Source organism: Eleginops maclovinus, chromosome 12, assembly GCF_036324505.1.
Source record: "Eleginops maclovinus isolate JMC-PN-2008 ecotype Puerto Natales chromosome 12, JC_Emac_rtc_rv5, whole genome shotgun sequence".
Lineage (NCBI taxonomy): Eukaryota > Metazoa > Chordata > Actinopteri > Perciformes > Eleginopidae > Eleginops > Eleginops maclovinus.
The window spans coordinates 7,190,657-7,214,875 of NC_086360.1; the positions used below are offsets into that span (position 1 = coordinate 7,190,657).

The following is a 24,219-nucleotide window of genomic DNA, read 5'->3' on the forward strand; positions in this document are numbered from 1 at the left end:
GTTCTGTTTGATCAAACACATACAAGGCCTGCTTCTCTCACTACTGACGACATATTACTCTCAACAGGGTTGCGTAATATGAGGAGCATGTAATACGTTTTATTTCCCTTTTGGTTTAGCTATTTTTATCCTCCAGCATAGTAAGCTTTGTTCTTACCGAATATCTGCCAAGCCTCTTACCTGAGTTTCTGTTGTTGTCTGAATTGAAATGGTATGCTTGTCTTCTGATTTTGCACTACACCTAAATGAGGACTTGACAAATTTAAATAACCTCCTGTAAATGGAAGCCATGTAACAAACAACTTATAAGTTTTGGCCAACTTTGGCCATCCGGCTATTTTAAAGAAACAAGTTTTGTTTTGATCTAAATATTGTTTTGTCGTACAGGTTTTCACAGATTGCAAATTTTTTCACCAGCTTCTTTTTCTTGACCCTGAAATTTGATCCAAACTTATCCAAATTTGCTGAACATTTTTAAAAGTGACCAGAAATAATGGTTATTTGAGATGTATAAATTGCTCCAAGAATGTACTGTGCATGTGTACAGTACATGTGTACAGTACATGTGTACAGTACATGTGTACAGTATGTGGCGCTGTTTAGTGCTACAATCTGCTACCAGTACACACACATTGACTTTAACAATAGTCAGAGCAGGGAATCATGGCAAAAATGTGAAAATGTAGATTTATTGAATTGTGTTCCGCAGCCTAATCTAATACATAGACACGTAATAGATGATGAATTTAGTTCCCTCAGGAACCTTGCAGTCTGTAGGGACTTGGCACCTCTCCATGAGTGCATGACTATAGGTTCTGGTGGTGTGTGTGTGTGTGTGTGTGTGTGTGTGTGTGTGTGTGTGTGTGTGTGTGTGTGTGTGTGTGTGTGTGTGTGTGTGTGTGTGTGTGTGTGTGTGTGTGTGTGTGTGTGTGTGTGTGTGTGTGTGTGTGTGTGTGTGTGTGTGTGTGTATTTCGGGCATATGAGTGTATTTGTCAAATAACAGAGTGAAGAACTGAATTTGATAAAGGGGTTTTAATTGTAATCTTAATCAGCCATATTGAAGATGATATACATGTATGTTTATATTTGAATTACACTATATCAAAATATATTTTATTAAAATAGCCAAATTAGACACTTTTGCAACCAGGGAAGAGATCAGTGGTCTATTATTCTGTTGCGATTGTAATTTAAGTATGTTTACGTTTGCAACCCATTTGAACTTTCCTTTTTATTTTGTAGAATTTTCTTGTGCAAATGCAGTAAGTTTGAGTCGCAACATCTCAATTCATTTCCATCCCAACTATGAATTCAGCTTTGGTAAAGGGCTAAATGCAAGATGATTAAAAGTCTGTCTGGAAAAAAGGAGATTTGTATTATAACAAAATTATAAGTAATCCTAAGTGTGTGCTGCATGTGGTGTATTGTGCATGCCTGATACAGTTGATTCACCTTTTTCGTACATTATTAAGAATGGGAGCGAAATAAAAAGGAATTCGCTGCATAAAATTTTTTTTTTTCCACACTGTACTTTTCTTTGTCTGTCTCTCATTCTTCCTCAACTTCCTGTCCCTTTTCATTCCTTTTCCACATTCAGCCTGAGGTGTTTTTAAGTTGCAAACAACTAGCTGCAAAGGATTTTAATGATCGATTTAAAACCATCTTTCAATACGACAGGTAGATTGACAGGTAGTCTATCCTCTTTCTCTTTCTCAATAACTCTCACAATCTAAGATTCTGAAGTTGTGCTCCTTTTTCTGTCTTCCCCCAGCCTTCTGGCTTTTCTCCAGTTTCACATTGGATTTCTTTTCATCTTTCTTTCTGTCTGTGTATGTTTCTCTGAAGATTCTATTCAATTTTAATGTATATATTTCTAGCAGACCCCATCTCACTGTGCCCAAGGGTCCATGCTACCATCTCTATGAGATGATACTGTAAGCAGCCCTGCTGAAACACACTCAATAAATTGTACAATAATTTAAATCACAATTTATCAAGCATTAATCCCTCATTGAACCGGTAGATTCAAACATTTGTAAACTTTTTAATCAAACATCTTTTGATTAAAACTAACTGCTGTCGCTTTAAGGAATAGTCATGCTGGACATTCAAATCTAGTTTCCTGCAGATGAAGCAAACATACATCCATAAGCATTCCTATGGACTACATTTATACACACTCCTCCGAAAATGGTTGTGTCCAACAAGGGGATTACACGTCCTTTACCTTGCCCCTCGCAGGAAAGCAATTTATTTTTTCCGTGCAGCTTGAAGCACTTAGTTATCAGCCAATGTAATCCTAGCAGGCCAGTTGCCAAAAAACCTACTCTAAAGCCTACTCTGCATAAACCAGGGGAGGTGGAGATGAATGCACAGTCACACAGTACAGGGGATAATCTTCACTTTCTCTTCTTGTGGGACTTTTAAGAGGGGGGGGCAGATGTGATTACTTTCCTGACGCGGTTCAATGGCCCCCGAACCTTGAGTGATAAAAAAAATGGGATGAGAGATCCAGCAATTAGACCAATCACGCAAAAAAAGCAACTTTTGCGAAGAAGATAAGAGTAAAAAATAAATATCAATAAAAAGCTTATTTTTCTGAAAACCCCCATTACTGGAATGGAATCGCCTTTATCTCAAAAAGCATGTGCAGTATCTTTCATTTAAGTAGATGCACATCAGCACAGAGACAAGGCTATAACTATAAATATGTAAATTATTGCACAAAACCTTTTTTGCACTTTTCTTTTTGTTAACAGCATACAAAAATAAAAACATTTCAACCGCCAAAGATTTCGTCTCCTTACTGAACTTTATGATTAGCTCAGTGATGAAAAAATGATCTTCAACAATGGCTCTATGAGTGAGTCCACAGTGAGTAGTTCATTTTAAAACATAACGGCTAGTTTTTTGAAAACAGGGGTAGGGAGCCAGTGAAATTTCCACATTGCTTCCTTGGCTACTGAATGCCACATTCTCAGAGAAACTGAAATGCAATGATCATGTAACAGAGGGGGGGGGGGGGGGAATGTGGCTGGTTCAATCAAGGAAGAATCGATTAGATCCGGTACAGCTTTCTTTAGATTTTCACAAAAACTGTGAAAAAGAGTAATTGTATTTTTTTAGATATGCAGTTCAAATTGGGTTCTCTAAAGACACATTATCTTGCAGTATGTATGAGCCTTCATGCAAGAAATAATCATTAAAAGCTTGATTTAAAATGCCACTTCCTTCCTATGAAGGTTGCTCAGTGCCACATGAAACCAAAATGGTCTTACTCCCGTGAGCAAAAGTACCCTCATGTGGGCCCATAGAGCCAGCGCACTTGAGTTTTGCTTAAGCCCGGCCTCCAATCTGCAGCGTCACGTCCAATCTCAGATTAGTCAAATGAGTGGAGAGGACAAATAACGCTGGTTTCAGCTTTTAGCGCTTTCAGAACCTAATGTTTTAAATAAGGGCTATACAAAAATTCTGTTTATTCAGTTGAAAAAATATCAGCGAAAAAAAACAGACATCTCTTTCCCAGTGTAAGTAAATGGGAAAATGTGTTTTTAGGCCAAATGATGTCACAAACTGACAGAAGTTGAAGTACCACCATTAGGCCACTACTAACATTTGCATCAATGTCAAACACACTTCCTCCTTCCTGCTTACGTTAGCTATATTTGGTTTTAAAAGAAAAAAATTGATTGATGATAGGAGTTTGATATTTAGGAACCAAAAAAATCAGTTTTTTGTTGTATTAATTTTGGCGTATATTGTTAAATAGGTGCACATAATGATCGGGGATGTGACCTAAAATAATTACAAATGCATCTCTTTCATTTCATCTCAAGAGATTGTTTGAGGAGTGGGGATGTCACAAGGTGAAAGTATTTGCATATGAAGAAGCACATGCCTTTAAAATATCTTCTATACAACTTTTGGGAGTTCAAAAGTATGTCATAAACTATTTCCTGCGCAAAAAGTGATATTAAAATGTAAGAGATATTAATTGTGGCGTGTATTGGACTTATTCTACACTGAAAACTACAACGAAATTACATAGCTACATGCTTACGATTTCTATCTCCCAGAGACATAATAGACAAGTATGAAAAAACGTATGGGGAAAGTGGGTTGAAGAGGACAGAAAAAAGGAGAGGTGGAAGGAAGCAGAGTGAATATCTTTAGCAAAATGCCTCCCATAATTATTAACAACCTGTCTTTAAATACACGCACAAGCAGACACAGTAAAGCCTTCCGTCATGGGCCCAGAGGCATTTACAAAAACCCACAGGGGCCTCCGGGAATGCACCGGGTCTGGGTGGTCCTGGTCCTCTGCCAAGATGTACTACAATGTCTCCAGTGCTTTCCAAACACCAAACACTATTAACGGCTGTCAACTCTCATCGCCTCTACCTCCCTTCTACCTCTCTTCTACCTCTCCCACTTTCCTCCCTTCTTTCTTTCCCCCCATAAACAAGCATTAGAACAAGAGTTCACCCAGGCTAAATCCACACTAATAGCCTCGACCTAATCACATACTGATTTACACAGGCCCACTTTCCAATCCTCTATTTCTCCGTTAACAGAAGAAACTGCTATGGAAACACCAAAATATCTTTGCCCTCATGAAAGCCAATTGGAGATTTAAAGCTGACTAGTTAGTATGGGGTTTTTGTTGGGGAAAAAAGTATTTCTGAATCACTAAAACCTGGTCAGATACAGAAGGAAGGGGACTTACTTTAGTGATCCTGGTCAAATTTGAATGGTCTGTTTTAACTTATTTTAACACAAATATCCTTAATCATTACCACATTGATTGAACACCCTTTTAATCTGTAGAAAATGTCTCAGACGACTGGTTTACATGAATAACTGCGGTGAGTATATAAAGAATAGACCCTGAAAATGTTCAAAATTAACATGGTTGTCGATTTGCAGGTGTGTCTGATGGATAACCATAATCTAGGGACACCCATTCATTTCATATGGCGGTCATTTTTGAACAGGAATACATAACGCTTTACAACGTTGATTAAACCACTAAAAAATGTTATGAAAGTGGTGATCAGCTATTTTATATGTTCAAATGGCTACTGTGGAGGATATCATAAGGCCTTGAGGCAATCAAATTTAAAACACAATATTTATGATCGATGAAAGCATTAAATCAGTCAGATTTCACCCCAACATGAAAGGAGGGTTAATTGCTTTTACTGCATCATTTAATAAAATGACTTAATTATAGGATTAATGCAGGGTAGATTAATGCAAGGGAGGGGAGTTCTACAATGGATGCTGCCAGTGTATATGCCACCGAATCAGAATAGTGGCAGCTTAAATGTATTAAGTGAAGTATCCACCATGGGTTTGTGTTACAGCAAGTCCTGTATCCAGTACATAAAGCTATATTGATGGAGGCAAGATACAAAAGAGCTGGTTTTCCAACGATGGATGCTGCTGTGTATCAAATGTAAGGCCGTTCAAGGAGCTTGTGCACTGGGAAGTCTTGAATTCCAATCCTCTTGACAATATTCATTAAGGTGTGAAATCGAGCTGCAGAACCCGGCTGTGGTTACTCTCTGCTTTCCTACCCACTCCCCTCTTTCTATCTATTTCTACCCATCATCTCCAGGAGTCACAGCAGGTCTTCCCCACTTGAAAGAGGTGCTTGGCTAAACCGTTCAGAGTGTATTAGCATTCCCACAGGGGTTTAGCTTACTGAGCCACAGGTTTTATTTATCAGTCCGGGCTTTCAAGCGCTGGGAGACCTTTAAAGTAGATTGGGTTGAGTAACAGTCAATGTAGACGTCCCTTGTCGGGCATTTATCCTGCTTTACTTTTTAGATTGAAAACTGTGTCTGTGACTGGTTGTTTTATCATGCGGTTTCTTAAGGCGTGGTTTGTAATAGTAAAAATGCACCATGCATCAATTAAGTATCCCACCAAAACGTGGGTCCTATAACTGCTATTGTTGCTGACAAAACTGTTTCTCGCTTTTTAAAAGTGAGGGGAACGGACTATTTTTGTTAGCGGAAGCAATACGACAATAATCCTAAGGTTTTTGTGGGTCAAGTCGTTGGTTTATTTAGTATGTGGCCATGTCATATGCAGGATAATGCCGGGGTTCTAGAGAAATATAATATGAGGGCACTAATGTGACTTCCGGCAAAAAGAACGGCCCCTCCCACTCTCCGGCTATAAGAATGCATTAGAGCAAGGCGAAAAGTAGTAGTTTCTTCATGTCTTAAAGCTGCTTGTATTGCACCTCAAACAACAAATACATTTCTTAACTTCCTCTACGGAATAAAGAAACAACCTAATTCAGAAATCACAGTTTCAGTGTAAGCATGTTGCTTGCCTCTCGTCCACCGGCAGACCGACTGGACATCCATCCCTCATTTATTCAGAGCTCGGTCAAAACGCTGTCTATACCGCCGGACGCTCTATTTGACATGATTTTCATATTTTTTGAGTTATTATACTGTTTTGACGAACAGAAATATTTGTATTGTGGCATCGCTTTAAAAGGTTAGTGGGAAAATCTGCATTTTGGTATGAGGGCGCAGGCCGAAAGTGAGTATCCATTTATCCGGTTTAAACCCTGATAATGTAAAACAAGGATAACAGAAAAAGAACACCCCGAAACACATTATGCTTTAACACAATCTGTCTTTTCATGTAAATATCCCTACTGCAGTTTGGTTAAATGTTTGGCATTTTCCCTTCACTCAAATGGAATGGTTAGCTATAGCTATAAGCCTTCCCGCAGCAATAAATGTGAGTTCAAGTAATTTAAAAGTACCTAGATGCTGCTAATAATCAGTCAATTAAATCACTTTGACATTAAGCTCACAGTAACATGAGAACGGATAGACTGACGCCAGCTCCAGAGCATACACTAACAGCCTGACAGACTTCTGTGACTTTGGAAATAAAAACTACTCTTGTTTTTGTGTATTGTAGAAGAGAATTAACGCAGCATGATGCCAGAATTATTTTGTGTTCCCTCACATAGGTTGACAACTTCTAGTTGAGTCAAAGCAGGAGTTCTGTCTCTAGACAATGATACAAATGTCAAATGAAAAGATGAAGAATGTTTTTGCTGTCAGATGGAACTAGAAAGATCAGTCCCAGGCACCTGCTTACCCATCACCTCTCTGCATTACGCAATTCTTAAAGCCGTGATTGGTCAGTATCTATTGTGCAGTCTGACATGTTGCCGGTCCTGACACAATAAACATTTCAGAAGGGCAACCAGACAAGCAAAGAAACAGGTGCATTCAGAGGAGAGTGCGACAGAAATTAGATTTTTTTGTAAGATAAAATACTTTGAATCAGACGAAGATGAAAACCCCTTTCTCCAAAGTGTAGGATGTTTGGCTTCTGATTGTATTGCCTTGAAATAGTAGAAATTAGACAGGAAAAAGACAACCTAAGGAAAATAAGAGAGGGATTTGACAATATAAGCTATTTTCTTATTGTTTTTCAAAAGAGACTTCCTGCTTTTGTCCTGTGGGTGTCGGGTGATTGACAGGAGGCAGAGACTGTAGCTTATTGCAGCAGTAATTATGTTGAAACACACCCGGCTTCAGTTGAGTGAAAAACAATAAAATGGCCAACTTAAGCCAAAAGCCAATTTAAGACTCTGGGATTTCCAAGTCCATTTCATTTCCGTCTTTTTTTTGTTGTTGTGCAAATTGGTTTTTATAATGTTCCTTTGAAAGACTTTTTGTGCAGACAATAAGAGGGGAGCAGGGACGAGAGGGCCAAGTATTGGAAGAAAAAAACACTTCAAAACTTAACTTCATTTATCTTTTCCACACAATTCTGCAGGGAAGATAAGGGCAGCAATAGTCCACCTAGAATGCAATGAAACGGACTTCCTAGAACTTATAGTCAGCAAAGCCACAACACTGATGCAATAATACTCGGAACCCCAAGAGAATGCGCCTACTTACGTCACATCTTAAAATATTCAATAAGAAAATCCGCTCAACTTATCCCGTAACAATCCTCGGGAAACAAGCCACCGAGTCAATATGAGATTACGATTTACCAACTGTGGACTGTGGATGTACTTTCGGCCCCAATACCAATAGTTTGAACTGAAAGTGGCAGACAGGAAGATGATATTTATATCCTTCCGATATCAGAATGAGATGGGATTAGATGACAAAAACAGAGAGAATTGGATAAAACAAAGCTTAGCAAAATACCAAATGAGGACAGCTTGAAAGACAAAAGAAGGACTTTCTTTTTTTTGTTTGTAGAAAATCCAGCATGGTTATAATTTGATGTAAAATATTTCAGATCATATGAAGTTCAAGTTCGACACATATTTTCTAAAAGACACAAAGTTGTTCTTTCCAAAATGAATTATATCATCAAACATGTGTCAAGTCTTTAAATCTTGATGCGATATTTCCTTTAGTGGTGTGATATTTGTTGACTTAGAGTAGTGTCTGAAGCAATTTAGTTAATGTATCTAAAGTTAATGTAACTCTCTCACTATTGTGAGCCAACTGCATAAACCTCAATCTAAATTTAGCAAATCCTTCCAGAGAAATTAAAACATTAGATAGAAATCCTCAGAACTACTGACTCCCATGCCTATAAAACTTCAGATGTGAGTCATACACATTTTGTCTGTCAGAGATATTGTATGTTATCACCGACCGACACTTCGGCTGTTTATTATAGAGCATAACACTTTATCCCAAATAATATTTCAGACTCATAATAGGTTTTCATTCTCTGTTTGGATGGACATCCTTGCAGAAACATCCCATAGCCATACAATGGTATTTTTTTTCGCATTAACTCATTTACTCACTGAAGACCACTAAGAGAATGGTTTAAGGCTTGAAATAAAGTCTTGTGTTCCACTGGGAGATTGTGCCGGACATAGGCACCCCTCAAAAAAAACACTCCTGTTTCCTATCTTGGCTCCAAAAAGGTGGAACAAGATTCATGAAATATGATATCCTGATATCAAGACTGCTGATCTTCCATCACAGACTTAAAGTCCACCTGTTGGAAGTACTTAGTAAGCTCATATGAAGCTAATTCCACAACACTTACAGTACAATGGTTTGGCTTGTTTAAAGTGAATTTATCTGTTGGTGTCATGCTGTTCTGAGTTTGTATCTTCATGAATAAAAGCTCCAGCTAAAGTAAATGTAATGTAATATAATGTGTGGAATTGCGTCTTTCCTAGTGTTACCTTCTCAGTTTTTGCACCGTGTTGGTGCTTGAATCTGAGCCAAATCTACATTATGACCTCCAAAAAGTATCATAGATCACACTAAGGTACCCAACAGTCTGGTATACTCACAGCGACAGTGTGTGATGTCGTGCTGGTAGGATCCTGGAGGACAGGAAGCCAGGCACTCGTCGCTATCAGTGCTGAGTAGGGGCTGCTGGGGGCCACAGGACTGGCAGTCCCACCTGCTGGAACAGGTGGCGCAGGATGACTGGCAAGCTGTGGAGGAGGAGGAGGAGGAGGAGGAGGAGGAAGGAGAGAGGATTATGGGTGTCAGTCACTTCAAAAAAATTAATTTTGTCCTCTTATCTGAGCTTTTATTAAATTGCCTATTATATCCCATAGTGGAAAGCGAAGAAACCAGATAACCTTGATGTGCAGGTCATCAGAGGGAAACCCTGTACATTCAATCATGTCGGGGAGTTTAAACTCATGTTGCTCTAGCTGGGATGTACTAGAGGAAACCATTGGTGTATTTAAAGGGACCCTATTATGCTTTTATCTGGATTCCCTTTCCTGTAGTGTGTTATATAGGACTTTGTGCATGTAAATGGTCTGCAAAGGCTAAAAAAAAGTGTAGAACCCCAAAGTTCCCTCCAGAGGGAGCTTATCTCCAACACTACTCCCCCCCCTGACTGAAACGCCCCCTTTGGAATCCTTTGTTTACTTCCCTAATATAATGACATCACTTTGTAACACTTGCGCTTATATTGGCTAGCGCTCCAACACATTGTACGTGATAGGCTAAGGAGCGGGACCTCTCTGAGCAGTTGAACAATCATAGCATAGCCGACATTCTAACCAATCAGAGCATAACGGGCTCTGGTTTTAGAGAGCAAAATAAAGTTAAGTAAAAGACTTGAAAAAATAACTTCAATTCCTGTTGGCACAAAATGCAATACATAAGTTCAAGTTCTATGTCTGTTTATGTCTGTTTTTTTAAAACCTTTAAGGCCTTGATTTTAAGGACCAGTGTGAACCATTATTTGGTCCATGCTGCATCCAACATAATATGAACCTAAAAAGAAGATGTTCAGATTTGTGCATGGTCCAACTTTTGTTATTTTTAAATTGGGTTGTATTTGCTGGGTCTGCACCTTCCTAAGCAGCCCAAATGCTGATAGCAACAAAACACTAGAGTAAATCAACTTTTTATTGATTTATTCATGTTTTGCCCCAAAGCAGAGTTATCTGAAACCTGCAACACTTATGAAAAAATGTCTAAGACTAATTTGGTTAAAGCATCACTCCAACACAGCAAATAAATCATCCACACACTCTATAGACATCTATATAAGCATTATAATGGAACTGGTGGAAAAATAATTGTACAAAAAAGGCATATGAGGGGACTTCAACTTCAACTGTTATTTAATGAGAAACTTTAAGATTCCGGAATAAAAACCAAAACCCCTAAAACCCTGCTGACTCCCATTCACGCAGAGATAGCGGGAGTGACAACAGAGCAAATAAAGATCCCGATCAGGGGGAAGATGAGGACGATAGGGAGAAGGACAAGAACGGATTAGAATGTAAAAGAGATTGTGAGATCGATAGACTCAAGGCTAAAGAGATGTTGAAAAAGATGAAAAGAGATTTTGAAGGGAAATGAGGGGAAGGAGAAGGGGCGACCAGAGAGAGGTCTTATCAACAATGCAAGTTCAGGCTCGCAGCTTTGTTTTCATCACCCACATCCACGAAAAATTTGGTATTAGACTGTGTGGGATTAATGGAGGAAAGTGGAGCATGTTTAGGACTTCTGGTGCGTGAGTGGATAAATACACAGCTGTTAAAGATGTATCAAGATTGTTAAAACAGAAACATTTAACTTTGATAATAGATTTTCTTAAAATATCGACAAAATCTCTAGTAATTTACGGATTCTTCAGTATAAGGTAAGATAGCATGACCTTTTTGAACTTTTATTCCATTATTTTAAATACATTTTGCACTTGTTTTGCTATCTTTAACAATGTACTTGAAAAGATCCCAAAATGGGTACTAATAAAAAGCGTATTATTATTAAGTTATTTATTTATTTTTCGAAATTGCAGATATATTCTAATTAATCGGGTCATAGGAGAAGGAGCCAAATCTGAAGGGCTTGTTGGTTTACCAACATTAATGTTTGGCTTTGTGAGGCACTTGAAATACCCAAGTGTAGGCATTAAAAAAGTAAGTTTTCATAGTATGTCTCCTCTAAATTGGCATTATCTTTTTTGTGACTTCTGTATTCTTATGCTGCTGCTGTCTTTGCTTGTTGAAAGACATTTATAATCTTAGAGAAGGACATTCCTGGTTCAATAAATTCATTACAAAACTTAAACACAATCGACTCATTCAGGACATAAGTATTGCTGTATCTTTCTCAAAGGCACACGCTGTTAAAAATGCAGCTGCTATAGCGTTAGCGGCTTTAAAGTTAATACCTTTATCTGGGCCTGATAGGTTTATGGCGACGGGGTGTTAGGTGTTTATGGCTTCATGGGTAGCTGTGAGCTGTAAATGTCTGCCTTACTAGGAGAATGGGTCAATGGGATGGTAGGAACTCAATGCAAAGAAAATACTAAGGAGATTACGGCTGTCGCGGGTCAGAGCTCGGTCAAGGTGCTCGGGCTGGTTTCGAGCTCGGCAAAAACAATACGCTCACCCACATACATTCATGTTTAAAGGATGAGGATACACATAAAATGTAGATGGATGGATGGTTGGATAGATGGATAGACGGATAGACGGATAGACGGATAGACGGATAGACAGATAGATAGATAAAATGTTTTGAGTAGCTATTTTATTTCATAGATTTTTTTAAAGACCGTCTTACCTTCACACACTCGTCCCTCAGCGAAGTAGCCAGCTGGACAGACGGACAGACAGCGGCCAAGATGAAGGAAGGCCTTTGGGTCCCTGCAGCTTTCACAATGATCCGCAGTCCCCGAGCACGAGAGGCAGTGTGCATGGCACTGGACTGGAAAACACACACATGACATTTCATGAAGACATCTTTATACAATACATTATGTTTGCATCTACAGCAGAGTAATAAATACTGGTAGAAAAGTACATATGGTGCAAATGCAATCACACATTCAATTTCATGCTAATTTTATTCCATTTCTGTACATCAAAGTCTCAGAGCCACATACAAGTTTTGATCAATTTTATGCACATTTATCTATCTAATTTGGCTCCGCACTGAAACTCAGCTAGCGGCGGCAGACAGATACATATACACACACTAAAACTCTTTTTTAAAACAAATTACATCCAGTCCATTTTGCTCTACAGTCAGACTGTGTTAGCGATGGTAGAAAAGTTTCACTTAAATGTGCCCTAAGGGGAATATTCCAGTACATCTACTGTCTGCCAACAACTCAATTGATGCATTTTGTAATGAGGTGATTAAGTGCTTTCCCCAAACGGTCCAACATTGTACCAACAACTCACAAGCTTAGCTTCTTCAATGTGTCGACTTACTGCACTAAGAAGTTGTTTCCCAATGAAAAAGTCAGTGTATACACAGTTTTTTCCTAACCTCAAACATACTGTAGGTTAGTCAGAAAGGCACGGTAATACTTTTCCTTGTCCTGGCTGGGAACAGCTGCTGTTGACAACATCAATTATTTTGTTTACTGTTATCATAATTTAATTTACCCCCAAGTGAATTTTGTTGATATTTTTACAAATACACATTAACAAATGTAAAAATAATGACATACAGTTTTAGCTTCATACATCATACTCATATTTATAAGCGGCATCAGAGCATCTGGTATAGGGAGGCATATAGAGTAGTGATGACATATTGTAGGCCCTCCCAGAAGTTAGCATAGCTAATGCCTAACAAACTCCAATGGCATTTTTCCATTGCAGGAAATTACAGTATATCTGTGGCGAACACATGTTTATGACACTTACCCATACTGGTTTGCCAATTAATTCCTTCATGTTAACACCACTTTAGTTTGAGCTAAAGCTTAAATGCAAATGCCAGATGTAAAAAGCATCATGGTCGCATGGCTGAAAGTCGCTACCACTTAGCTAAATGTGGAATTGTGTTCTCTTTCAGTCAGTTGTAAGAAAGCATGCTTCAGACATTAACACTGATTCTTTTTATCTATTGGTACCAAATGTTAACATTCCTCAAGCTTTTATCAAACATACCGTACTTTAATAAAGCCATCCAAAAACTAATTTAAAAAAACATGAACAGTGAGCTGCGCGGAAACCTTTTTCAGTGATAGGTGTGTCCTCATTTATTCCCTTAGTAGCATTACCTGTGCTCGTACTTAATTTGGTATTTGTAGCAAATGAGTTTCTTTGTGTTTTCAGAATCTTTCCTCAAAGTTCTCATTGAGCAAAAAGTTTGATATTTATGTATTTTTTTACTTGTAAAAAAGCAGGTCTAAGCAGGTCTAGGTGCTATGGATATTGTAACAGTAAGAAACAGCTCAATCCATGGAGAAACACATACTATACGTATATAGGTCGAAATTGTCGCTATGGTGACAGCTGCAATGATGGTGCTGGGACGCAGAGAGAGCAGATACGAAAGTCCTACGAACACTGGAAAATCTGAGCATGTAGAACCCAAAACACATGTATGAACCTGAATATAGGCATTAGATGCATCCTTTAAGTCATTCTTATTTCCATCTCCTTTCAGTTTCCAGCGCAGCTTCGTCAAACTATATGCATGGTTGCTCGCACACATGATTATACAGAGATCGCTCCATTCATTATGTGAACGCATTAAGTATATAATGTGCTTGTGTGACTGAGGGACCTGCTTAACAAGAGGAGAAAGAGGAAAAAAATAGAATGGAAAAGAAAAGGAGAAAAGAATAGAGATAAAAAGGGTGGGGGGGACGTTATAGGAAAAAAAAGAATGAGGTGAGACTTGAGACTTAATGGCCAATAACACTGTCAGAAAGCCAGGACATACTGTTATAAGTATCTCTGTCTCTTTATTCCCACTCCAATACCTCTTGTTACTCTCTTCTCCTGTCTCCTTTCTCTCTCACTGCTTCATTTTCTCTCTCCCATCCATTTTATTTTCATCTGCCACTCATTCTCACTTTTGACCTTACTTTTGATCCCACCATCTCCCTCGTCTACTCTGCTACAGAGAGAGAGAAAAATGGAGCTGTGTGCAAAAAATAAGAGTGGGAAGAAGGAGGTAGAGTGAGACATGTGGGAGATTGTGATACTTACACTGACGGGCTTATTGGTTAATATGAATATTAGTCAAGTGTTTATCTCTCTTCTCAGCTGTGACCAATGCTCCTTCTGGCAGTAATGTACCAATCTTTTAAAAACATCCTTGAAGTCTCTAATCTATCCTGAGCTCTTTCTGCAAATCACTCCCAAATTTTAAACACTGGGACCAAATGTGTGTATTTGAATACAAACCTCCACCTGAACAGATCCTTATTTGTTTGCTTTGACAGCCTGAGAGTGAACCAGAATAGGATTTGTATTACCACTTGATGATAAAGCAACATTTGCAGCACAAGAAAGGCAATCAAACGCTTTTTGTATGAGCTGTTGTTTAGAGAAGGTTGCCTTGACGCACACACAATGTTCTTTCATTTCTGCACAAGCATAGCGAGCCAGGATCCCTGAGGCGCAAAATTAAAAACTACTGCTGTGATTAAAAGCAAACTTATAGGAAAACAACTGATCCAGAGGGGTGGATCCAGGCGCGATTATCTGCACCTGATGACATTATGTTCCCTGTGAGAAACTGTGGATGTGTTAATGTATGGCAGAGATGGTGCATTGGATAGAAAACATCACATATCAACTTGCCTGTTAGCACAAGCTTAACCTCCAACTGAGACTGGCTCCCTGCCACAGGAGCATGGATAAGCCAACTAATCAACTACAACCAACATTTACCAAAAGTTGGCTGTTGAATTCAAGGTAAATTAACACCCTGATTCTCATAATAAGGCAAAGCATCACTCACTAATTCACTCATGCGGTCCTCTGCCAAATTTTTGATCATTAAACGTTGTATAACAGGATCAAATCTGTTTAATTTGCTAAACTTTGTTAATTAAATAGGACATAAAATGGTCATTTTCAGGTTCATATTAGTATTTTGTGCCTCTACTGTGACATTTCTCCATGCTTTAATGTTCAAAAAGCTCTTTATTTTTCTCATACTGCCTGTGCTGCAGCAGCTCTTTTCACCCTCTGTCTGAAACCAGAGCTCAGTCTGCTCTGAATGGTTAGCTGGCCAGCTCTGTTGTAATTGGTCAACTGTTGACAGATGACTTAGCCTATCACGTACAATGTGCTAGCCAATAGAAGCCCGAGTGTTACATAGTGATGTCACTATGTTATGAGGTAAACAAAGGAGTCCAATGGAGGTGTTTCAGGCAGGGGGGGAGTGTGTCAGAGAAACTCTCTCTGGAAGGAACTTTGGTATACAAATTTTTTTACACAAGAAAAGAGACTGCATTGTGTGCTGGACTAAAATCAGTTTGTTGGATCTGGTTACAGATACAAACATTTTGTGATTTCTAGGCCCATATTTATGAAACTTCCCAGAACCCCTCCTGGGAATCACACTGAAAGTTAAACTGAAAACCGAGCTCAGAGAAGAAAGGGTATGTATAAAGCTCTCTAGAAAAAAAAAGAGGAATACCCCTGGGAAAGAGTGTGACGCCACTGTTTCGTGGCGCACCCAAAGTAATATGATGTATTGTAGTTTCGATGGTGGAAGAATTACTCAGATCTTGTGCTTTACTAAAAGTACTTATACCACAGTGTAAAGTGCGATGGCCAACAGGTGCAAGCGTGCTACAACGGCCTAAAACATTTCCATTGGGAGAAACATGGTGCAGATTCAGAAACGTGGTGCAAATTCAGAAGCGTGGTGCAGATTCAGAAGCGTGGTGCAGATTCAGAAACATGGTGCAGATTCAGAAACATGGTGCAGATTCAAAAGCGTGGTGCAGATTCAGAAACGTGGTGCAAATTCAGAAGCGTGGTGCAGATTCAGAAACGTGGTGCAAATTCAGAAGCGTGGTGCAGATTCAGAAGCGTGGTGCAGATTCAGAAACATGGTGCAGACTCAGAAGCGTGGTGCAGATTCAGAAACATGGTGCAGACTCAGAAGCGTGGTGCAGACTCAGAAGCGTGGTGCAGATTCAGAAACATGGTGCAGACTCAGAAGCGTGGTGCAGATTCAGAAACATGGTGCAGACTCAGAAACGTGGTGCAAATTCAGAAGCGTGGTGCAGATTCAGAAGCGTGGTGCAGATTCAGAAACGTGGTGCAGATTCAGAAGCATGGTGCAGATTCAGAAACATGGTGCAAATTCAGAAGCGTGGTGCAGATTCAGAAGCGTGGTGCAGATTCAGAAACGTGGTGCAAATTCAGAAGCGTGGTGCAGATTCAGAAGCATGGTGCAGATTCAGAAACATGGTGCAGACTCAGAAACGTGGTGCAAATTCAGAAGCGTGGTGCAAATTCAGAAACATGGTGCAGACTCAGAAACGTGGTGCAAATTCAGAAGCGTGGTGCAGATTCAGAAGCGTGGTGCAGATTCAGAAATGTGGTGCAAATTCAGAAGCGTGGTGCAGATTCAGAAGCGTGGTGCAGATTCAGAAACATGGTGCAGACTCAGAAACGTGGTGCAAATTCAGAAGCGTGGTGCAGATTCAGAAATGTGGTGCACATTCAGAAACGGTGCAAATATAAAAACTGAACTCTTCCGAAAACACATTCAAATAAAGAAACATCCTCACCAGCTTGACAACACATGCGCAGCATTTAGAAAACATTTACCAACTTGATGAAACATGTGCAGAGTTTACTTAAAGCAATGCATAAACGAGACCCAGCAAATACAAAACACTGCAAGAAGCTCTAAACACAACGAAAACAGGGACACCAAAGTGTTGCACACAGCTGGGTCTGTGCGCCTGCTGACGTTCGGGGTTTAGAGTTGGCCAACTATCCCTGAGTGCAGAGTTGTTTCATACAGTCATTCTAAGTTCCGTCAGTATATTTGAAACGACTAGGATAGCAACTTTGACAACCTTATAATCACTGAATATCAACAAGTGCTCCTGTCTGATTATTATTAGTATACCCTTATAGTAATTAGTAATAATTATCAACACTCACTACTATACTAGTGTTATATACTGCTAGCTTTTTAATCTTTTTCCTGGAAGTTTTTTTATGAAATTGTCAAAATCATATTTGATAATATTTTGTAATAGTAATCTAAATCCTTCTAAAGTTACCAAAAACATGTGTGTATACAATTATCTAAATCAGCCATTCCCATCACAACATTTACCAATGTTTGTGTTGGAAAAATGAATACACATGGGCATTATCGTAGGAGGGACACATTTGATGTAATGTGCCAGAAATGTTTGCTGTCACGGACAGAAATAATTGCTAATAATCACTCTTATAAAAAATCATTTTTACTGATTCTAAAAGACATGGGATAGTGGAGCCTTTTTTAATCGATTCTTGCATCCTGTATGAGTTCAGTCATGGAAAATAATAAGTTGTTAAACAATGATATTTACAATTTCCCGGTCACAAATGGATCTCTAAATATCTGTCCTTTGAGATTATGTCAGATACTGTACCTCCAGATTTGGATTCATTTCAGGGTTAGGAAGTGAGTATTCTTTTTTATTTATAGTTGAATAATATTTTTTTATTTCTATTTTCTTTTTTTTTTATATAGCACATTATTAATTTGTATAATCTTTTATTTATTTATTTCTCTAATGGGAAAAGCCTGGGTTAAATACAATGTTCTGATTCTTTTACATTCAATCCGTATCCTAAAAGTAGACCCACATTTGCGACACTAAGAATATTTTAACCAGACTGATTCCCTTCTCTGAGTACATTTGTATACCTTGTGTATAACTGTATTTTAATATAAAATAATATCACATATTTCAAAGACTCATTTGGGTCAAATCCTGGCAGAGATGAACCGTCACATCTCCAGCCTTTCCCATGAGACCTGAACGCAGCACACTGCTGGTTACGGCCCTTGGATGTAAACTGCCCAATGAGAAGGGGGAGCTGGTGACCTCTGGGACTAGAGACAGTCATGATTAATAAGCCTATAGCAAGAGTAACGGTTCCAGTTGGAGAAGAAAGAGGCAAAGAAAGAAAATGTTGTTTTTTTTTCTATTTTTAGCTGCAAGCAAAACAAAGTCAGGGAATCGAATTCACTGCCAGGCAGACGGACTAATGCGGGGTAAGTGAGGGAAAACACACGCATAAGTAAATAAATGTAAAGTGAAGTGGGTAATTCGTGTTTGAATCACTTTGCCTGTATGGATTATGGTGCATTATGGGGGCATTAAAGCATTACTGCTCCCCCTTTAACTCACACAAGCTGCGAGGTGATGAGAGGCAGAAGTGCAGTGTAACGTGCACGCTTAAATTACTCATACATGATCATCACTTGCAAAACACACTACTTACTCAGACCATGTTTTCACACTCCACCTCACAATACTTTTAAAAATGGAATCACATCTATATTCCCTCATTGCACTAGCTCATTAACGCCAACACATGTGAAGGATGTATAGATAGTGTAAACTTTGAGGTTTTCCCTCCTATGCTTTCACTTATCACTTACATTTATAAACAGCACTGTTTATGGAGTATAAAGAAACATAGAGGGCTGATAAAGATGGAAAATAACCAGGAGAAAAGAGAAGAGAAGGTGAACAGGGAGAGGCAACAGATGGCTTCAATTGTTATGCAAATAGTAAGCAGAGCAGATTTTGTAAGGATGTAACAAAGAAAGAAAATAAATACATTAATGGAAATGCATCAAGTGTTTTCTAAAGGCCTGAAGGAAAAAAGTAACGATAATAATATGAATTTGGGCAATATATTTCAGTAAGAGTTGGGCCCCCCTGCATCTAAAAGATGATTAAGAGCGAAAATATGATCATATATATCATATTTCTGAAAATGAGCATACTACGTCCTCTTTATAAATAACTATAGATGTTAAATAAGTGTAGCGGAGTAAAAATTACAATATTTCCCCCTCGGAAATGTTGAAATGCCTAAACTACTGGAACATTGTTGTTTGGTTACATACAGTATTAGAAACATTACAATGATTTCTACAGAGTACTACAGGAGATTAATGAGATGAACCACTGGTATCAAAGCTCTCAATCAAAGCCTTTGCTTTCTACTTCCCCATATGAACATCACACTAAACAAATCCTGCTTTAGAGCGCAACACTGCCATAACACAGTCACCACCATTACAAAACACCTGCATACGAACTTAAAATCATTAGAGACCAAGTTGTCTGAATTAGATGGAAATTAAATAAATGGAAAAGCACAGCCACAGTTTCAACTTTGAGTAAATTATTTTTTCTAACACAAACACGGCCATTAGAGATATCAGACTAATTACAAATATTACATCTTATATGCTTTCCCTGTTGCTTACCTGGATAATGAGACTTTGTATTTGCCTGAGACTATACATTATTTTCACTTTTTAGACATGTTACCGTGGAGAAATGCACAAGCTAAATCTGAGCCTTATAGAGCTATTATTGTCTAAAACAATCCACTTGTGTGGTACAATGAAGACTTTCTCCCTCATTTAACTGTAATTATCCGTTCATGCAGGCAAACTTAATTATAAGTCTTCATAAATCTTATCAATGTTATCCCACTGTTTAATTGCCAGTGAGGGAATTTATCTTATATGACACATTAACATACATTTGTTAGGTTTTAATTGCTGACAATGAGACAGATGGATCACTCTTTTCAAAGGAAGTGAAACTGATGTGCTGCGATGTCATTGTGTGGTTTACCAAAGGGAAATAGCCTAAAGCGATATTTTGTGTGTGTCTTCAAAGGCAATTACATTTCCTCATGGGTGGTCCTTCTTGTTGAAACAGGTTGAAGGGAAAAGGGAAAGATAATTTTTCTTAAAACCTACAGGGACTGAGGTCAGCATTACAGTGCACTGGAACAAACTAAAAGCTTGTTTTTTCCCTCATTAATTGTTAAATAGGTGTACACAGTATACTGTATATTCAGCCTTGGAAAATTGGCCAACAAAGTGAAAGTCATTTTTCATTTCATGTAACTTCAAGGCCCAGGGGAGACAGTGTGTTTGGAACGTTTTTACATTGTAGTATTATTGTACTGCTTTTTCTTTTCAAACTGCGCAAAAAACTTCAAATGATGCCTTCTGTGTTTGAACAATACAAAAAACCCATCCCAAACCGACCCAGGAATTCACAGCACATCACCCTACCTGTTTTTAAAGAGTTGGGACTCGACATCGATGTGTAAAACTGAATGTGAAGATGAAGGCGGGCATAAATAAAAGGTTTAAATTAAAGGCAAAGTTAAAAGCAGTGATGGACTGGGGAGATAGTTCAAATCGACTCTGTGTGACTGTTCTACTCTCTCCTGTCCTCAGGCAATGGCAGGCTGAACGCAGAACAGCTCGGCCCCCGCTTAGCTGGCCCCCCTCCCCAAGGACAGGTTGGATTTGTCCTCCTGAGGCAGGCCTCGCCTATGTATAATCTCTCACACTGGTTAAGTGCCTTTCCTGAGCACATCCTAAAAATAACTGTTTTTAGTGTAATGGGGCCCATTATGAGAATAAAAAAAACATGCACATGTATATAGTATCGCACAAACTGTCAAGTTTTTTGGGCTTTTGGGCTCTCTCACAATGTCTCCCTAAAAGGCTGGAGGACAACAGAAGACGCATTCATGTATGTATAAAGAGAACCGGATACAGCGTTGTAGGCGAGACCAAGTTTATTCCTATGAAAGTTTCTCAGTGGCGATTGAAGCCAAAATGGCCTGCCTCTCAAAAACCAAAGTATCCGTAAAGTGTGCATATTTGCATTTGCTTTAGCTCCACCTCCAGAAACGTCTTCTGCTCTCAGCTCAGTCAAATGAATGGAGAGAGAAAGTTACCCTGGATTCATCTTATAAAGCATTTCACAACTCTTTGAGCCTAATGATTACTTCTTTTGTATTGCAACGTAAGCCTCCTGATGTCACAGACCAACACAGAAGTTGTAGTACCGCGGTTTGGCCTCGACAAATATTTTGTTCAACGTCCTGCACACTTCCTAAATTTGCTATATGGTTTTCACTTTTTTTTATTCAGTAGGTACACTTATATGTTAACAAAGTAGTATGTGTGAGCTGAACTGTGTGTATTAAACTAAAACGGAGCATTTTCTGTTAACTCAAATTTTTGTCTAGCATTTTCAAACTGTAGGTGCTCATGTGTTGTTATGCTTAATGAAAGGCACATTTTCCTATGAATATAATCAATGAGCAGAGGACACGTTTTCCTTACTAAATATCTTGGTTTCTTCTTTCTTAAGGTTACATGGTTCCGTTACCTAATATCTAAAAAAAAATGATCTTCTCTATTTTCTGTTGTATTTATTTATGTTGCGATTAATATAAAAGTAATCTAGAAGTAATGGAAACATTCCCTTCCTAACAAAAAAATCTATCTATCACAGTTTGAAGTAATTTAACTGTATTTCAGTCTAAAAACTTCTTAAAGACCGGAATTCTAATAGGTTTTTTCACCTCGACATTCACATTCAATGGATGCTGATTCAACAGTATGGCTTGCAGTTATTTCCATCATGACAGTGAAGTTTTTATTGTGTCAAATCCAACCGAATCAAAGGTAGAAGACTCAATTCTTGAATCCCAGTTTTGTACCGACAACAAACTATCACACAGGGAGAAATCAATCAAAGAGAAAAGCAGAGATGCCATCTTCCACCCACAGCGGTGGGAAGAACATTAAAATGCAACACAGCTACAAAACACGATGTGATTTGCCAGCGAGCAGAGAATGACATTCAAACCCTTTTTTTTTGCTAGTTTGCTACATGTTTATGCCTGTAAACATTTTCAGACATTTTCAGGGCAATGCGGTAAATGGTAATGTGCGTATAATTAAAAGCTGATGACAACTTTATCCCAAAATAACTGCTGAGATGAACCAAGTATCACAGATTTAGCAGTGTGTGTTGTTGTGTTGTTTATCTTCTGCTAAATTATGAACCATCGAGAAATCTCAGGTCAAGTCTCAGAGTCAGAACATGGCTGCTGGGGCTCGGGCTGGAAGCATGGCTGCTGGGGCTCCTGACACAGGGCTCTTAGCTCTGGGGCGCTGAGCCTTGCGTCTCCTTCCATGAGCCGTTGGAGACTGGCAAAGGGCTTTGAGGACCTCCCAGGGCTAGGTGGGACCCACGTAAATGGTTAGGGGCCTGGAGGCTGGCCCTCAGGACTGCTAGAAAAGATTCTGAGCCAGTCGGGCAACAGGCCCTTTAACCTCTACGAGCCCTTTTGAGGGCAGCGCCTTTGGCCTCTCTAAATGAGTCCCTCCTCCATTCTACAAAGGTGTATTTTAATTCATACTACTCTAGGTCAATATCTTGGTCAGTTCGTTCTGTCAGGGTTTAGCAGAAAGTTGAACCCAGGTGCAGTTAAAAATGAGATGGCTGATTTATGTCTTTGTATCAAACACACTGTTAGTGAGGAATCAGCTCGGTCAACACTGTTCAACCCTCTGTCAGTCTGCACTGCCTGTGCCTTAACCTGTGCATTTTCTTGCTATGTAAAATGTATGTTTTGTAATAATGTTGTAGATTTTTTATTAACATTTCCTATACTGTATGTTGCATGTTTTTACTGATCGTATTTAATTGAAATGAAATGTGTCTTTTGTGTGAAAAATATCCTTTTGGCTCTGTGCATTGTCCCTGTTTCATTGTGAAAGGGTGAACAGTAAAAAAGGAACCAGGTTTGATCCAGCTGGAGTTTCCACACACACAAATATTACTGACCCGCACACTCAGTACCCTTTGCAGCCACCTACCTTGGCGACATTCGGGGCAGCATAGGTCCTCGTGGGTGATGACCAGGGTCCCTGGCAGGCAGGTGGGGCAGGAGCGTAGATAACAAGTCACCTGGGCATCCCGACATTCACACTCCCGGCAACCACTATCGCTCCATCGAGCCAGGTTCTGAAAAAAATAAAAAGGGGGAAAGAAGTGGAATTTGAGGAGGGAGAGGGAGAATTAGACTATTAAATATTTAGCAGGTTGAAGTTCTAATTATGCGCAAAGGGTGACTATGACAAATATGTTTATACACTATTTAGTTTTTTAAAATCTTTTATTTGCTTTTTTTACTTCAGTTGTTATGTCTTTATTATATTATTCATTCATTTTAGGTTTGTATTGCTTATTTCTTCTTTCTTATGTTTATATATATAAAAAATATAATCTATTATCTTTTATTTATTTCATTTTAAAATAGAACAACCGACATGAAATCCAATTTCCCCCTGGATGAATAAAATATTCCTTTTTCGGATTTATAAAGGATGGAAAGAATGTCGAAAAGACCTAAAACAGAATTATTTTACATTTTGAAGTTGAATCCCAAAAAGGACATCATGCAGACTAAGCTATATGCTAATAAGATGCATGGCTCAGGTATAAAAGAAAGTCACACATTTTCTTATTCATTTTCAAAGCAGAACTTAACCCCGTATTAAAACCCTATAAACTTTGTCGAAACAATGTGGTCGCAGGGCAAAACTCACAGACGCTGAAAGACATTTCAGATTACAGAACTGAATCAAGAGTTAGAGAAACCAACAACCATGATGAGTTTGTTTTTGTAGCAGGATGCCCAATCACAAACCTACTTTACCCAGGGATCCAATCTGAGGGAAGAAATGTGCTGCATCCGGATCTGTTATTTCTCCGGTGCAACAATTTTTCTGTGGTCATTTTATAGGGCCTAACACATCAATCTCTACCTTATTACCAGTAGAGGACACTTTAATACTTATAGAACAGATCTTCACATGAGTGAAAGTTGATAGAAAGTAGTAAGAATACAATTGCTATTATGC

General features: G+C 38.7%; 1 protein-coding gene across 1 annotated transcript in view; it reads right to left on the bottom strand.

Annotated features, from left to right (window-relative positions):
- The window catches only part of fras1 (Fraser extracellular matrix complex subunit 1), a 245,586-nt gene that overhangs the window by 135,933 nt on the left and 85,434 nt on the right, over positions 1-24,219 (bottom strand). The window contains exons 11-13 of the mRNA XM_063898177.1: positions 23,173-23,320; positions 12,076-12,219; positions 9,324-9,470 (exon numbers count right to left, since the gene is read on the bottom strand). Coding sequence (XP_063754247.1) covers positions 9,324-9,470; positions 12,076-12,219; positions 23,173-23,320 — 439 coding nt within the window. The remainder of the gene's footprint in view (positions 1-9,323; positions 9,471-12,075; positions 12,220-23,172; positions 23,321-24,219) is intronic.